The 15,154-nt window shown below is 35.2% G+C and overlaps 1 protein-coding gene across 10 annotated transcripts in view; it reads right to left on the bottom strand.

Moving 5' to 3' along the window:
- Window positions 1-1,287: 1,287 nt before the first annotated feature.
- gek (serine/threonine-protein kinase gek) overlaps window positions 1,288-15,154 on the bottom strand; it is a 112,103-nt gene continuing 98,236 nt past the window's right edge. For 6 of the 10 annotated variants that reach the window (XM_081988713.1, XM_081988712.1, XM_081988715.1 and 3 more), the window contains one exon: window positions 1,288-9,616. In XM_081988713.1, coding sequence (XP_081844839.1) covers window positions 9,500-9,616 — 117 coding nt within the window. In that variant the 3' untranslated portion in view covers window positions 1,288-9,499. Of the gene's footprint in view, window positions 9,617-14,254; window positions 14,372-15,154 lie in introns of all 10 variants that reach the window. The other 4 variants (XR_014179570.1, XR_014179571.1, XR_014179572.1 and 1 more) reach the window with 4 other exon arrangements.

Here is a 15,154-nt window from a genome sequence, read left to right as displayed (position 1 = left end):
CTTATGGTCTGTCAAAGCAGACAGTGCTTTCTAGTGTCATTTTGACATTTCTCCACTTGGAGCTGTCATTCAACATTTTTTTGTACAGGGTGGACTAATAAAGCATTGTTTTGGCTACATTTTGGTACAAAAATCCACTCTGTATCTGTCATAGAACCAGACTTATAGCCTGTCAAAGAAGACAGTAGTTTTTATTGTCACTTTGACATTTTCGCGCTCGGCGCTGTCACTAACTGTTTTTTTTTTCACAAACTATACTGGGTGGACTAATAAAGCATTGTTTTGGCTACATTTTGGTGAAAAAATCCACTCTGTAACTGTCATACAACCAGACTTACGGCCTGTCAAAGCAGACAGTGTTTTATGCTGTTACTTTCACCTGCACCGTCAGTTGTCACACGATACTAGAACTTCACTTAAATAGATAGTCACGTGACAAATGTCATATTAACTACCATAAAGGTAAGAATCACATTGTACACTCCAAAACTGAAATACTCTGATTTGTAGAGCACCGAGCGTCTTTTGACGTAACTGACAGTTGTCACGTGGCACTAAAACCCCATTAACTTCACGTGACAACTGTCAAAATAATTTCTATACAGCTTGAAGACGCATCTTGTCTCTCTCAGACTTTGACTCTTGGAACTTTTAGACCAAGTTAGACCAAGACAGTTTTTGACGTATATGACATTTGTCACGTGATACTAAAGCCCAATTACTTACAACTGTGACATTTAACTACCAAGAAGAGAAAAACTGCTCATAGTAATAAACTCTCAATTTTGACCTCGATTTGGTCAATTTTGACGTAACTGACAGTTGTCACGTGACTGTCCAAGTAATTGGCCTTTAGTATCACGTGACAAATGTCAAAAAATGTTTTAGTCCAACTAAAAAGTCCCAACAGTCAAAATACTTACAAAAGTCCGAGAGACAAGATGCGTGTCCTTAAAGCTTTGTAGAAATAGTTTTGACAGTTGTCACGTGACTGCCTTGAGTTAATGGGGTTTTAGTGTCACGTGACAACTGTCAGTTACGTCAAAACTGTCAAATTTTGCTGAGCAAAGACAAGTTTTCACGGTGGAGGGTAATCATAGTTTTTCTCTTTATGATAGTTCTTGTGACAATTGTCGCGTGACTGTCTATGTAAATAGGCTTCTAGTATCACGTGACAAATGTCATGTACGTCAAAAATGGTCGTAACGTAGTAGCTCGAGCCATTTTGGTAATATTTCACAAATAATATTGGAATTTGTGTGATTTGGGGGGGTTACAAGAATAACATTGTTTGACTTCAAATTTATTATTATTATTATTATTATTATTATTACAGTATTAGTGTTATAGTAGGGATGTTTTTTTAGGTTATTTTTACCTCTTTAAAACACGAGATAAAAATAAAGAAAAACATCCAAACAAAAGTGGATTAAAGCGAAAAACAATAATTACACACACACGCAATATAAAGTGAGGGAGAGGACAGAAAACACAACCGAAAAATATTCATAAAAACTATTTAAAATGTATATCTGTTAATATAAATTACTCTCTATTATTATTAATAAAATAAATAGCTATAAACTATCACTACTATAACGATTTAAGTGGCTGATTTCAGGATATTTTTATTACAATTTAACTGATTTTATTATAAAATCTCAATACAAATTGTTGTATTTGGAAAAACTTCAATCACAAATACCGTATTGTCTGTCTACTCTCAATAATGGGAGTTTTAGTTTTTAATTTTTTTTATTTTTTTTTAAATTAACAATTATTTTACTTTTATATTATTAATACCTCGATAGTTTCAGGTTGCATTTTTGTTTCTTAATTGTTATTTAAACTGTCCAAGAATGAAATAATAATCGAAACAGTCACGTGACCGTTATTCAGCGATTCTCAAAATTTTCTCCAACATCTCAGCGGTTCTGAATAAATCGCGTCTGACGGTGACTTTTGGTTAAAACATCGATTCGGAATCAGTTTTCAAATAACCTAAAACCCCCATTACACATTAACCGATTGCGTACAGAGTGGTCCAATAAATCTAAATTATCCAATTTATGAACTTGCAACACAACGAAAAGGCCAGTTGACACCTGTCAATATTAGTCACGTGACCATTAAAAAAAATACACAGTTTGAACTAAGACAATTTGCCAAATCAAATTGAGACAGTTGTAAGAGCTGAAATTGTAGAATGCGCGTCACGTGACGTTGATAATGCAATTCTGAGCTTGCAACACTGTAAAAACCAGTTGACAGCTGTCAAAAACAGTCACGTGACTATGAAAATGTAATTCAACCACTGAAAATTTTAAAAATTAAATTTAGACAGTTGCAGAAGTTAAAATTGTAAAATGTGCGTCACGTGATGTTGATAATGCAATTCTGAGCTGGCAACACTGTAAAACCCAGTTGACACCTGTCAAAAACAGTCACGTGACTTTGAAAATGCAGTTTAAGTTTTGAAAATTTGGAAAATTAAATTTAGGCAGTTCAAATAGTTTAAATTGTAAGAAACGCGTCACGTGACGTTGATAAAGCAATTCTGGGCTTGCAACACTTGTAAAAACCAACTGACAGTTGTCAAAAACAGTCACGTGACTATGAAAATGTAATTCAACCACGGAAAATTACATTTAGACAGTTTCAAAAGTTAAAATTGTAAAATGTGCGTCACGTGACGTTGATTAGTCAATTCTGGGCTTGCAACACTGTAAAAGCCAATTGACAGCTGTCAAAAACAGTCACGTGACTTTGAAAATGCAGTTTAAGCTTTGAAAATTTGGAAAATTAAATTTAGGCAGTTCAAATAGTTAAAATTGTAAGAAACGCGTCACGTGACGTTGATAAAGCAATTCTGGGCTTGCAACACTTGTAAAAACCAACTGACAGTTGTCAAAAACAGTCACGTGACTATGAAAATGTAATTCAACCACGGAAAATTACATTTAGACAGTTTCAAAAGTTAAAATTGTAAAATGTGCGTCACGTGATGTTGATAATGCAATTCTGAGCTGGCAACACTGTAAAAGCCAACTGACAGCTGTCAAAAACAGTCACGTGACTTTGAAAATGCAATTTAAGCTTTGAAAAACTAAATTTAGACAGTGTTGCAAAAGCTGAAATTGTAAAATACTCGTCACATGACGTTGATTAGTCAATTCTGGGCTTACAACACTGTAAAGCCAACTGACAGTTGTCAAAAGTCACGTGACTTTGAAACCGCAGTTTAAGCTTTGAAAATTTGGAAAATTAAATTTAGACAGTTGTAAAAGTTAAAATTGTAAAATACACGTCACGTGACGTTGACAAGTCAATTCTGGGCTTGCAACACTGCAGAGGTCACTTGATATTGTCAAAAACAGTCACGTGACTATGAAAATGTAATTCAATCACTGAAAATTTGGAAAATTAAATTTAAACAGTTGTAAAACCTGAAATTGTAAAATACACGTCACGTGACGTTAATAATGTAATTTATCAACTTGCAACACTGTCAAAGCTAGTTGACACCTGTCAAAATCAGTCACGTGACCATAAAAATTTTGTTGAAATTGTAAAATACACGTCACGTGACGTTGAGCTTGCAACACCGTAAACGCCAGTTGACACCTGTCAAAATCATCATGTGAATGAAAAATTTTGAAAATTGATCGGCATGTGTCAGTTTTGACATTAAGACTTTTTTTTTTGCCAAAGTCACAATGTACAAATACACGACTTATTGGCGCACCCTGTACTGAAATGAACGTTACGAAGGAATTACGTCACGTGTTCCAATGACGTTTGCGCAGGGCGATCGTTAGTAAAAAAAAAACAAAAATTAATCAAATATACAGGGAAATTCTTTTAAATGACTAATTTCACTTTTACAGTAAATAATATTCGAAATAAGCACAGCCACCGAAAAGAAACCGTGAATTATACACTATACAGGGTGGTTCATATATTTAAACAGATTGAAGCGACTTACAGATGAAATTGCTAATAAAATCACCGGAAAATATCATTGAATGAAATAAAAGTGGAAAAAAGTGATTTTTTTTAATGGGACACCCTGTATATTTTATGATTCCAAAAATATACAGTATGTTAGCGTTTAGTTGAGCCGTTTTCGATGAATGACAATGGAAAAATTGTAATTTTACTGTTTTTCTGTTGCATATCATTATTTGACGTCACGATGACGTAGTTTACCAAAAGAAAACATCGATCAACTGTCAGATTACGTCATCGTGACGTTCAGTTGCTTTAATATTATTCACGGCAACTGTGATTTGATAAGTTTTATTTTGACGACTTTGACAGTTTGTGACTTATACGATTGTCATAACTACCACTAAAGCAAAATGCAATTCTCTTGTCAATAAAGTCGCAAATCTCTCTTCCTATTGGCCTGTACAGTCACGTGATCAAGTTTAAACCAATAAACTTACTGACTTATTGAATCGAAAACTGCTAAACTAACGATACAGGGTGTTTCATTAAAATGTTTAACTTTAATTTTATTCAATACGAGTGTTTTTCCTCACCTGTCACACTGTCTAAATATAAACGGAGCAACCCTGTATAAGTTGTATACTTACCTGAATAGTAAGTTACTCTGATGCTTACTACCAATGTTCCAATAAACTAATATCGAAATACTCATCGTAATAATTGACTCTTCTTTACAATCTACGAAACGAAAAACCTACAAGGAATAATACACAAAAATATACACAAAAAAAATAAACAATAATAAGTACAACGCCGTTTAAACTATTATGGAACTGGTGTAATTTAGGGCCGGCACTTTCACCTCCGGATAAGTTTATTCTTAAGATATTTTCTACGGAAATTATCTTCTTGAATAGATTTATTCTAAAGCGCAAGGACTGGCCCTTAAAATGGATAAAATTTCGAAGTGGGTATAATAATTGAGGTAACTAATTTAGTCAGGCTGGGGGTTTGGGCGCAGGCGCGCCGAAACGTCAAGGCACGAGTCGTTGACATGACGCCCCCCCTGACCGAGTGCAATTGGAATGGCAACTACGATATTTTTAAATGGTGCGATGGGCGTAAATTTACCGGTAAAGTAAAATGGGAAAAAAGTACAATTCAGTGGGTGACAGGAACATTTACCAATTTTACCGGGTATCTAATTGAAAAATATCACTTTCCTGTCATTAATTTTAAAGTCGTTATATACGTTTAATAAAGGCATTAGTCACAGATATCACGTGACAAGTTTGACAGTCAGGGACAAAATTGCTTGTCAAACCCACTTGGAGTGACAAAATGACTATTTGAGGGCCGATTGTTATGATTCAAACGTCACGTGACCTCTATCTCATTTTAAAATTATGTTGTCATGTGACTTTTTAGATCACAACTCTTTTGGATCCGAAATCGTGGATCGAAAGAATGCGGCTTGGATTTTAATTTGACTCGGACATTTTGCACATGATCTGTCACAGTCAAATCGCAACTTAGCCTAGGTGAACCTTAAGTGCGTGGGTGCGATCCGGCAATAAGCACTTTTTCGGAATCTTCATTGGATTTTACTATCCAATAACCTGAAAAAACACAACAAAATTTGGTACAGTCAGGGAGAAAATCGCCTGTAAAACGCACTTAGAGTGCAAAAAAGTCTGTTTTAAGCACATTTTTGGAATCCTCATCAAATTTCCTATCCAATAACCTGAAAAACACTATAAAATTTGGTACAGTCAGGGAGAAAAAGTGTCAAAGTTTGAACTGACAGAAACACAGTTTGAAAGGACAGTCCGGGATAAAATCGCTTGTAAAACCCACTTGGTGTAAAAAAAATACTATTTTAAGCACATTTTTGGAATCCTCATCAAATTTCCTATCCAATAATCTGAAAAAATAATACAAAATTTGCTACAGTCAGGGAGAAAAGTGATGTCAAAGTTTGAACTGCCAGGAAGACAGTTTGAAAGGACAGTCAGAGACAAAATCGATTGTAAAACCCACTTGGAGTAAGAAAATGACTGTTTTAAGCACATTTTTGGAATCCTCACTAAATTTCCTATCCAATAATCTGAAAAACCACTACAAAATTTGGTACAGTCAGGGAGGAAAGCGGTGTCAAAGTTTGAACTGCCATAAACACAGTTTGAAAAGAATTGTAAAAGCTAAAATTGTAACAGAAACATTACGTGACGTTAATAATGCCATTTAAAGCTTGCAACACTGTAGAAGCCAATTGACAGCTGTCAAAAACAGTCACGTGACTTTGAAAATGCAGTTTAAAAGTTAAAGTGGTAACAGACACGTCAGGTGACGTTAATAAGGCAGTTTTCAACTTGCAACACCATAAAGACTAGTTGACAGCTGTCAAAAACAGTCACGTGACTTTGAAAATGCAGTTTAAAAGTTAAAGTGGTAACAGACACGTCAGGTGACGTTAATAAGGCAGTTTTCAACTTGCAACACCATAAAGACTAGTTGACAGCTGTCAAAAACAGTCACGTGACTTTGAAAATGCAGTTTAAAAGTTAAAGTGGTAACAGACACGTCAGGTGACGTTAATAAGGCAGTTTTCAACTTGCAACACCATAAAGACTAGTTGACAGCTGTCAAAAACAGTCACGTGACTTTGAAAATGCAGTTTAAAAGTTAAAGTGGTAACAGACACGTCAGGTGACGTTAATAAGGCAGTTTTCAACTTGCAACACCATTAAGACTAGTTGACAGCTGTCAAAAACAGTCACGTGACTTTGAAAATAAAGTTTGAAAGTTGAATTTGTAAGAGACACTTCACGTGACGTTAATAATGCCATTTTACGCTTGCAACATTATAGATCTATTCGCAGAACGGATCTCCAACTAATAATCAGAAAAATGTGTCCAGCTATTGGCCATTACCCTTAAAATGTCAATGTCACGTGGGCATTCAACCAATAAAAGCCAACAATTTCCGATTTTCAGTTGAAAATTGCCTCTACAACCAGCCCTAATAAAGACTAGTTGGCAGCTGTCAAAAACAGTCATGTGACTTTGAAAATGAAAGTTGACCTGCCAGAAACGCAATTTGAAAGGACAGTCAGAGACAAAATCGTCTGTAAACCCCACTCAGAGTGAGAAAATGACTGTTTTAAAAACATTTTTGGAATCCTCGTTATATTTCCTATCCAATAACCTGAAAAACACAACAAAATTTGGTACAGTCAGGGAGAAAAGCGGTGTTAAAATTTGAACTGCCAGAAACACAGTTTCTAAGGACAGTCAGAGACAAAATCGCTTGTAAAACCCACTTGGAGGGAGTAAATGAGTGTTTTAAGAACATATTTGGAATCCTCGTTAAATTTCCTATCCAATAACCTGAAAAACACCACACAATTTGGTACAGTCAGGGAGAAAAGCGGTGAACTGCCATAAACACAGTTTGAAAAGAACTGTAAAAGCTGAAATTGTAACAGACACGTCACGTGACGTTAATAATGCAGTTTTAAGCTTGAAACACTCTAAAAACTAATTGACAGCTGTCAAAAACAGTCACGTGACTTTGAAAATGAAAGTTGACCAGCCAGAAACGCAATTTGAAAGGACAGTCAGAGACAAAATCGTCTGTAAACCCCACTCAGAGTGAGAAAATGACTGTTTTAGGAACATTTTTGGAATCCTCAGTAAATTTCCTATCCAATAACCTGAAAAACACAACAAAATTTGGTGTCAGGAAGAAAAGCGGTGAACTGCCATAAACGCAGTTTGACAAGAACTTAAAAGCTGAAATTGATACAGACACATCACGTGACGTTAATAATGCAGTTTTAAGCTTGAAACACTCTAAAAACTAGTTGACAGCTGTCAAAAACAGTCACGTGACTTTGAAAATGAAATTGAAACGTTAAAAATGGAAGTTGACCTGCCAGAAACGCAATTTGAAAGGACAGTCAGGGACAAAATTGGTTGTCAAACTCATTTGGAGTCAGAAAATAACTATTTTAAGAACATTTTTAGGATCCTTATTAAATTTGTATCAAATAATCTGGAAAGTCACTTCAAAATTTAGTACAATCAGGGAGAAAAGCGGTGTCAAAGTTTGAACTGACAGAACCACAGTTTGAACAAAATTGTTGCTGAAATTGTAACAGATACGTCACGTGACGTTGATAGTGCAATTCTGGGCTTGCAACACTGTAAAAGTGAAGTGACAGCTGTCAAAAACAGTCAAGTGACTTTGAAAATAAAGTTAAAACGTCGAAAATGGAAGTTGACCTGCCAGAAACGCAATTTGAAAGGACAGTCAGGGACAAAATTGCCTGAAAAACTAACTAGCAATCAAAAAATGGCTGCTTTAAGCTCATTTTTGGAAACCTCAATAAATTTCCTATCCAATAACCTCAAAAAACACTACAAAATTTGGTACAGTCACGGAAAAAAGTGGTGTCAAAGTTTGAACTGCCAGAAACACAGTTTGAAAAGAATTGTCGCTGAAATAGTAATAGACCCTGTAAAAGCCGATTGACAGCTGTCAAAAACCGTCACGTGACTTTGAAAATGCAGTTTAAGCTTTGAAAATCTGGAAAACTAAATTTAGACAGTTTCAAAAGTTGAAATTGTAAAATACACGTCACGTGACGTTGATAAGACAATTCTGATCTTACAACACTGTAAAACCCAGTTGACAGCTGTCAAAAACAGTCACGTGACTATAAAAATGTAATTCAACCACTGAAAATTTGTAAAATTAAATTTAGACAGTTGCAGAAGTTAAAATTGTAAAATGTGCGTCACGTGACGTTGATAATGCAATTTTAAGCTTGCAACACTGTAGAAGCCAATTGACAGCTGTCAAAAACAGTCACGCGACTTTGGAAAATAAAGTTGAAATTGTAACAGACACGTCACGTGACGTTAATAATGCCATTTTAAGCTTACAACATTATAAGTCTGTTCGCAGAACGGATCTCCAACTAATAATCAGAGGAATATATTCAGCTATTGGCCATTACCCTTAAAATGTCAATGTCACGAGGGCATTCAACCAATAAAAGCCAACAATTTTCGATTTTCAGTTGGAAATTGCCTCTACAAACAGCCCTAATAAAGACTAGTTGACAGCTGTCAAAACCAATCACGTGACTCAAGGACGGTAAACCGTAAAGGACGAGACCGAGGACCCACTGTGACGTCAGAATCCATTTGCCGCCGGGAAACAAAATCGGCAGATCGAGCAATCCTTTACTGTTTACCGTCTTTGGTTGAAACCTGCCAGAAACGCAATTTGAAACAACAAAACAAAATTGCCTGTAAAACCCACTTGCAGAGAGAAAATGACAGTTTTAAGCATATTTTTGGAATCCTCATTAAATTTCCTATCCAGCAGTGTGAAAAACATCACAAAATTTGTACTGCCAGAAACCCAGTATTTTACTTTACCGGTAATCGACCGACCCATCACTATTTCGAAAATGAACCAATATTTGGTTGGTTTGACCGTGCGATTTGTTACGTTACGTTACGTTACGTTACGTTTTTAACTGTCGTAACTGGAACTGTTGTGGTGATCCGCTTGGGGCGACGGCGGCGTAGAGAGATTCGAACTGTTGTTGCTTGCGATCGAGTGTCGCGGGCTGCTTTTCGCTTCCGTCGCCTGTCAAACAACAAAACTGTCAAATACACTTTAAAGGCGGTTTTAATAGTCGTGCTTTAGTAACAAACAAGTTAATCTCCACTTTTCCACGTCGAAAAGCTTGAGAATTACATTCAAATGCCAAACAGCTCGGGAAGCTTCGTGTGGTTGGAAAAACGTGCACCACTGTGACTGTCCTGAACTAGTTCTGACGTTTAACGACAGGCTTACCTGACAGCTGTCAAAATTTATTAAACAGCGCCGTGAAACTGTAAAATGTCAAATAATCGCTAATTTCTGATCCGAACTGTTATTCGTAACTCTATTGAGTTAAATTTAACACTTGTGACGTTAAATGACAGTTTATAACGTTGAATTTGACAGCTATGACACTTTAAAACTCATTCAGATCAAATGCAAAACCGTTGCACCTCAATAGAGCCTCAAATTTGACATTTGTCAGACTAAGTGACTCTTCGATATATTTCTTACGTCACCTGACAGCTGTCCAGACAACCGGAATACGTAGATTAGTTGTATTTCTTTGATAAACCGCATTGTATTCATAGTTCTATGGAGTAAAATTTGACAGTCTACGTCACTTTACGTCACAACTATTTTGCTTCCTATACATCTAGGTATGATATTTCTCGAAAGTTTAAATAACGGACCTGGAAAGCTTCGACTGCTGTCCAATTTTGACAGCTTATAACTCGGTTACAGTGACAGTTACGGAAGTCAATCAAACTTCAAAATATTTGACAGAATCTTGGGCCTTTATTGTTTAATGACAATTTTTCTGAAAAATTTCCATTTAACGCAAATAACGGACCTGGAAAGATTGTTGACAGTTCAAGTACAAAATGTTTCTTAACGTCGTGAGTTTTGACAATTGTGACAGCTGTCACGTGACATAAGGAAAGTATCCGAGTGTTCCTTAACGTCAGAACTGACAAATTTGGCTCCATGGAGTTGTAAATACAACTTAAAGTGTAATTCCTCAAAGAAACTTATCCTTTTGACATTTTATACTTTTATGTCACTAGTGAGTGAGTTTTGACAATTATGACAGCTGTCACGTGACGTAAGCAAAGTATAAAAGTGTTCCTTAACGTCAGAACTGTCAACTTTAACTCCATCGAGCTGTAAACACATCTTACAGTGCAATTCCTCAAAGAAACACATTTGTTTGCTAATTCATAATTTTAGGTCACTGATGAGTGAGTTTTGACAATTATGACAGCTGTCACGTGACATAAAAAAGTAGGAGGGTTCCTTAACGTCAGAACTGTCAAATTTGGCTCCATGAAGTTGTAAATACAACTTACAGTGTAATTCCTCAAAGAAACTTAACCTTTTGACATTTTATACTTTCAGGTCACTAGTAAGTAAGTTTTGACAGTTATGACAGCTGTCACGTGACGTAAGCAAAGTATAAGAGTGTTCCTTAACGTCCGAACTGACAAATTTGGCTCCATCGAGCTGTAAACACATCTTATACTGCAATTTGTCAAAAAAAACATCATTTTGACATTTCATACTTTCAGGTCACTGGTGAGTGATTTTTGACAATTATGACAGCAGTCAGGTGACGTAAGCAAAGTACAAGAGGGTTTCTTAACGTCAGGACTGTCAAATTTGGCTCCATGGAGCTATAAACACAACTTACAGTGCAATTCTTCAAAAAACCTTATTTTTTGTCACTGTACACTTTCAGATCACTGATAAGTAAGTTTTGACAATTATGACAGCTGTCACGTGACGTAAAAAAAAGTCAGAACTGTCAAATTTGGCTCCATAGAGTTGTAAATACAACTTACAGTGTAATTCCTCAAAGAAACTTAACCTTTTGACATTTTATACTTTCAGGTCACTATTAAGTAAGTTTTGACAGATGACAGCTGTCACGTGACGCAAGCAAAGTATTAAAATGTTCCTTAACGTAAACACTCTCAAATTCGGCTTCATGGAGCTGTAAACACAACTTACAGTGCAATTTCTTAAAGAAATCCATCTGTTTACCATTTTATACTCTCAGATCATTGCTGAGTGAATTTTGACAATTATGACAGCTGTCACGTGACGTAAAAAAGTCTTCCTAAACGTCAGATCTGTCAAATTTGACTCCATGTAGCTGTAAAGACTGCTTACAGTGTGGACATGTTATAATTTCACGGTACTTTAAAAACAACAAAGTTAATTCTGCACAAACAAGCTTATTAGTTCACTCAATTGTCAGTAAAAAACTCGTCAAACTTGATGTTAAGAAGGTTGCCTGTAACTTTTTTTCCAATCAACACAAAAATCTACAGGGTGAAGGTTATTTATTTATTTTTACGTTAAATTTCATTTAAAGATGTCAAAGCTGAATGAAGATTCTAAATTGAAGTTAGTTAGTCCAAAATTTTAATTAATAATAAGTCAAAGTAAGAAAAATTGGGCAAATTCAAGAAAGAGCTGTCAACATTTCACCAATCCTGAAAGACAGTTCATTTAAATATTATTATAATAAATAGGCAAAACTGTAAAACCATGACATGTTTGGCAACATGGCTGACAAATTAGATAATTTGATCAGTCAATCTTCTAAAAAATTATTCATAAATTCAGTTGACAATACGTTTTGGCAACATTGTTTCCACCAATTGTTGCCAAATATTCGTTTCACGTAAGCTTTCAGAAGAGTCTAAAAGCTTTGGTATGCTTCTAGAGTAGTTTAAAAGCTTCCAACAATTTCTAGAACTGTCTAAGAGTCTCCAATTACCTTTAAAGCAGTCCAAAACCTTCTATATACTTTTTAAACTGTCCAAAACAGTATCTGGAAACTTCCAAACAGTCTTGAAGCAGCATAGAAGCTTCCTAGAGGTTTTGGAACAGTCTAAAAGCTTCCAAATGCTCCTCAACTTGTCTAGGAGCTTTCAGAAGAGTCTAAAAGCTTTGGTATGCTTCTAGAGTAATTCAAAAGCTTCCAACAATTTCTAGAAATGTTTAAAGGTCTCCAATTACCTTTAAAGCAGTCCAAAACCTTCAATATACTTTTTAAACTGTCCAAAACAGTATCTGGAAGCTTCCAAACAGTCTTGAAGCAGCATAGAAGCTTTCTAGAGGTTTTGGAACAGTCTAGAAGCTTTCAGAAGAGTCTAAAAGCTTTGGTATGCTTCTAGAGTAGTTCAAAAGCTTCCAACAATTTCCAGAACCGTATAAAAAAGTCTCTAAATACCTTTGAAGCAGTCAAAACCTTCAATATACTTTTTAAACTATCCAGAAAACTACTGAAATAGTCTGAAAAGATTTCAAAAACTTCCTAAACAGTATCTGGAAGCTTCCAAATAGTCCAGGAGCAGCATGGAAGCACCAAAAAGTTTTGGAACAGTCTGAAAGCTTCCAAATGCTCCTCAACTAGCCTAGAAGATTTCAGCAGGCTTCAAAACAGTTTAGAAGCTCTTTCAATATCTGGGAAACGATTGATAAAACTTCCTTCAAATGAAAAAACCTTTTGAGGATGAAGAAATGTATATTATATTTTTTATTTAAAATTATATTACATTTAAAAGAATTTGAAAAAAATTTAAATTTACTTTCCTAAAATTACAATATTTTTTAAAATATCACTTTGATTTATTTTATTTATACTGTTTTTGAATCTTTTTAAATATCTGTAGACTATTTCACGAGCATTTTCAAGCTTCTAGACTGTTATGGAAGGCTTTTGACTGCTTTAGAAGCATTTTGAAGATTCCATAGTGATTTGGAAGCTTTCTAAATCTTTCTAGACTAATTCCGGAGCAAATGGAAGTTTTTAAGCTGTTTTAAAAGCTTTTGGAGCCTTCTAGGCTGCTTCAGGAGCATTTTTAAGCTTCTAGACTGTTTTAAATGCTTTTGGAAGGCTTTAGACCGCTTTAGAATCATTTTGGAGTTCCTATAGTGTTTTTGAACCTTTTTAAATCTCTCTAGACTACTTGAGGAGCATTTGAAAGCTTTTAAACAGTTCTTAATGCTTTTGGAAGCTTATAGGCTGTTTCAGGAGCATTTTCAAGCTTCTAGACTGTTATGTAAGGCTTTTGACTGCTTTGGAAGCATTTTGAAGATTCCATAGTGATTTGGAAGCTTTCTAAATCTTTCTAGACTAATTCCGGAGCAAATGGAAGTTTTTAAGCTGTTTTAAAAGCTTTTGGAGCCTTTAAGGCTGCTTCAGGAGCATTTGGAAGCTTCTAGACTATTTTGGAAGCTTTTGAGTGCTTCTAGACTAGTTGAAGAGCATTTAGAAAGTTTTAAACAAAGCTCTAAGCTTTTGCAAGCTTTTAGACAGTCTTGAAAGGCTTTTGACTGCTTTAGAAGCATTTTGCAGTTTTCAGAGATATTTGGAAACTTTCTATATTTTTTTAGACTACTTTCGGTGCATTTGGAAGCTTTTAAACGGTTTTAAAAACTTTTGGAAGCTTCTATGCCGTTTCAGGAGCATTTGGAAGCTTCTGGACTGTTTTGAAAGCATTTAAAGGGTTTTAAAAGCATTTTGGAGTTTTCAGAGATATTTGGAAACCTTCGATATTTTTTACGTAAAACATTGTCTTGGCAACGTTCTTAACTTCAGGAATAATTGCAAAATTCCACCAAACTGGTGCATTAAAATGATTGTTTTACACACGACACACTCATAACCTCAACATTCAAAAAACCTGCATTAACAAGAACAATTCAGCTGGAATGAAGACAAATCGTAAACGCGTTTCTCTTCAATTTCCGTAATTGTCATGAGGCCGATTTCTTTTGTCCCACCTATATTCACACTATTTCAATAAAGGCTGGTATTTGCACCTCCGGATAAATTTATTCTTAGGATAGTTTCTGTGGGACATCCACCGTATAGTGGAATTTAAGGTTTTAACCGTAAATTTATGCAATTAAAAGGCAATAAAACCGTTAAAATAAGCCGAGCATCCACTGTGACGTAGCAAGAGACTGGCCGGTGGAGACCTCTCTGGTAAAAATACAGTGTTGCCAACCCTTAAATGACATTGAAAGTTGTTACCCAACGTGGATTTGCCGATTTCAAAACGAACACAAGTCACACAGGCAAAATTCAACTCATAAACCTATAAAATGCATATCAATTTAATTCACCCTGATTGTATTGTTTCTAAACCAATTTTGCAGTTTTATAGCTTCATGGAGCAGTATTTGACAGTTTCCAACTTTATGACAGATTAAAATACACAATTACATGTCACGATTGTCAAATTTATACTCATGGACCTATAAACAAGCATTTAAAATGAATTACTACTCTATTAACTATAACAGAGTGCTTTTAAGCAGGTTTTGTAGTTTTACAGCTTCACGGAGTGATATTTGACAGTTACCAGCATAGTGACAGATTGAAATATATTCACACGTCACAAATGTCAAAAAAGCACTCTAAAATGCATAATAATATGATTTGCAGTGATTGTATTGCTTGTAAAAAGGTGAATTTAGTCTAATAGCTCTATGGATCAGATTTTGCCAGGTGACAAGTTTGTAACAGATTAAATTCGGTCCGAAACAGACACTTGTACGTCA

This window comes from Ips typographus, linkage group LG10 (genome assembly GCF_016097725.1).
Source record: "Ips typographus isolate SLU linkage group LG10, UJ_Ityp_2.0, whole genome shotgun sequence".
Classification (NCBI taxonomy): domain Eukaryota; kingdom Metazoa; phylum Arthropoda; class Insecta; order Coleoptera; family Curculionidae; genus Ips; species Ips typographus.
This window is presented reverse-complemented; position numbering and strand designations above follow the sequence as displayed.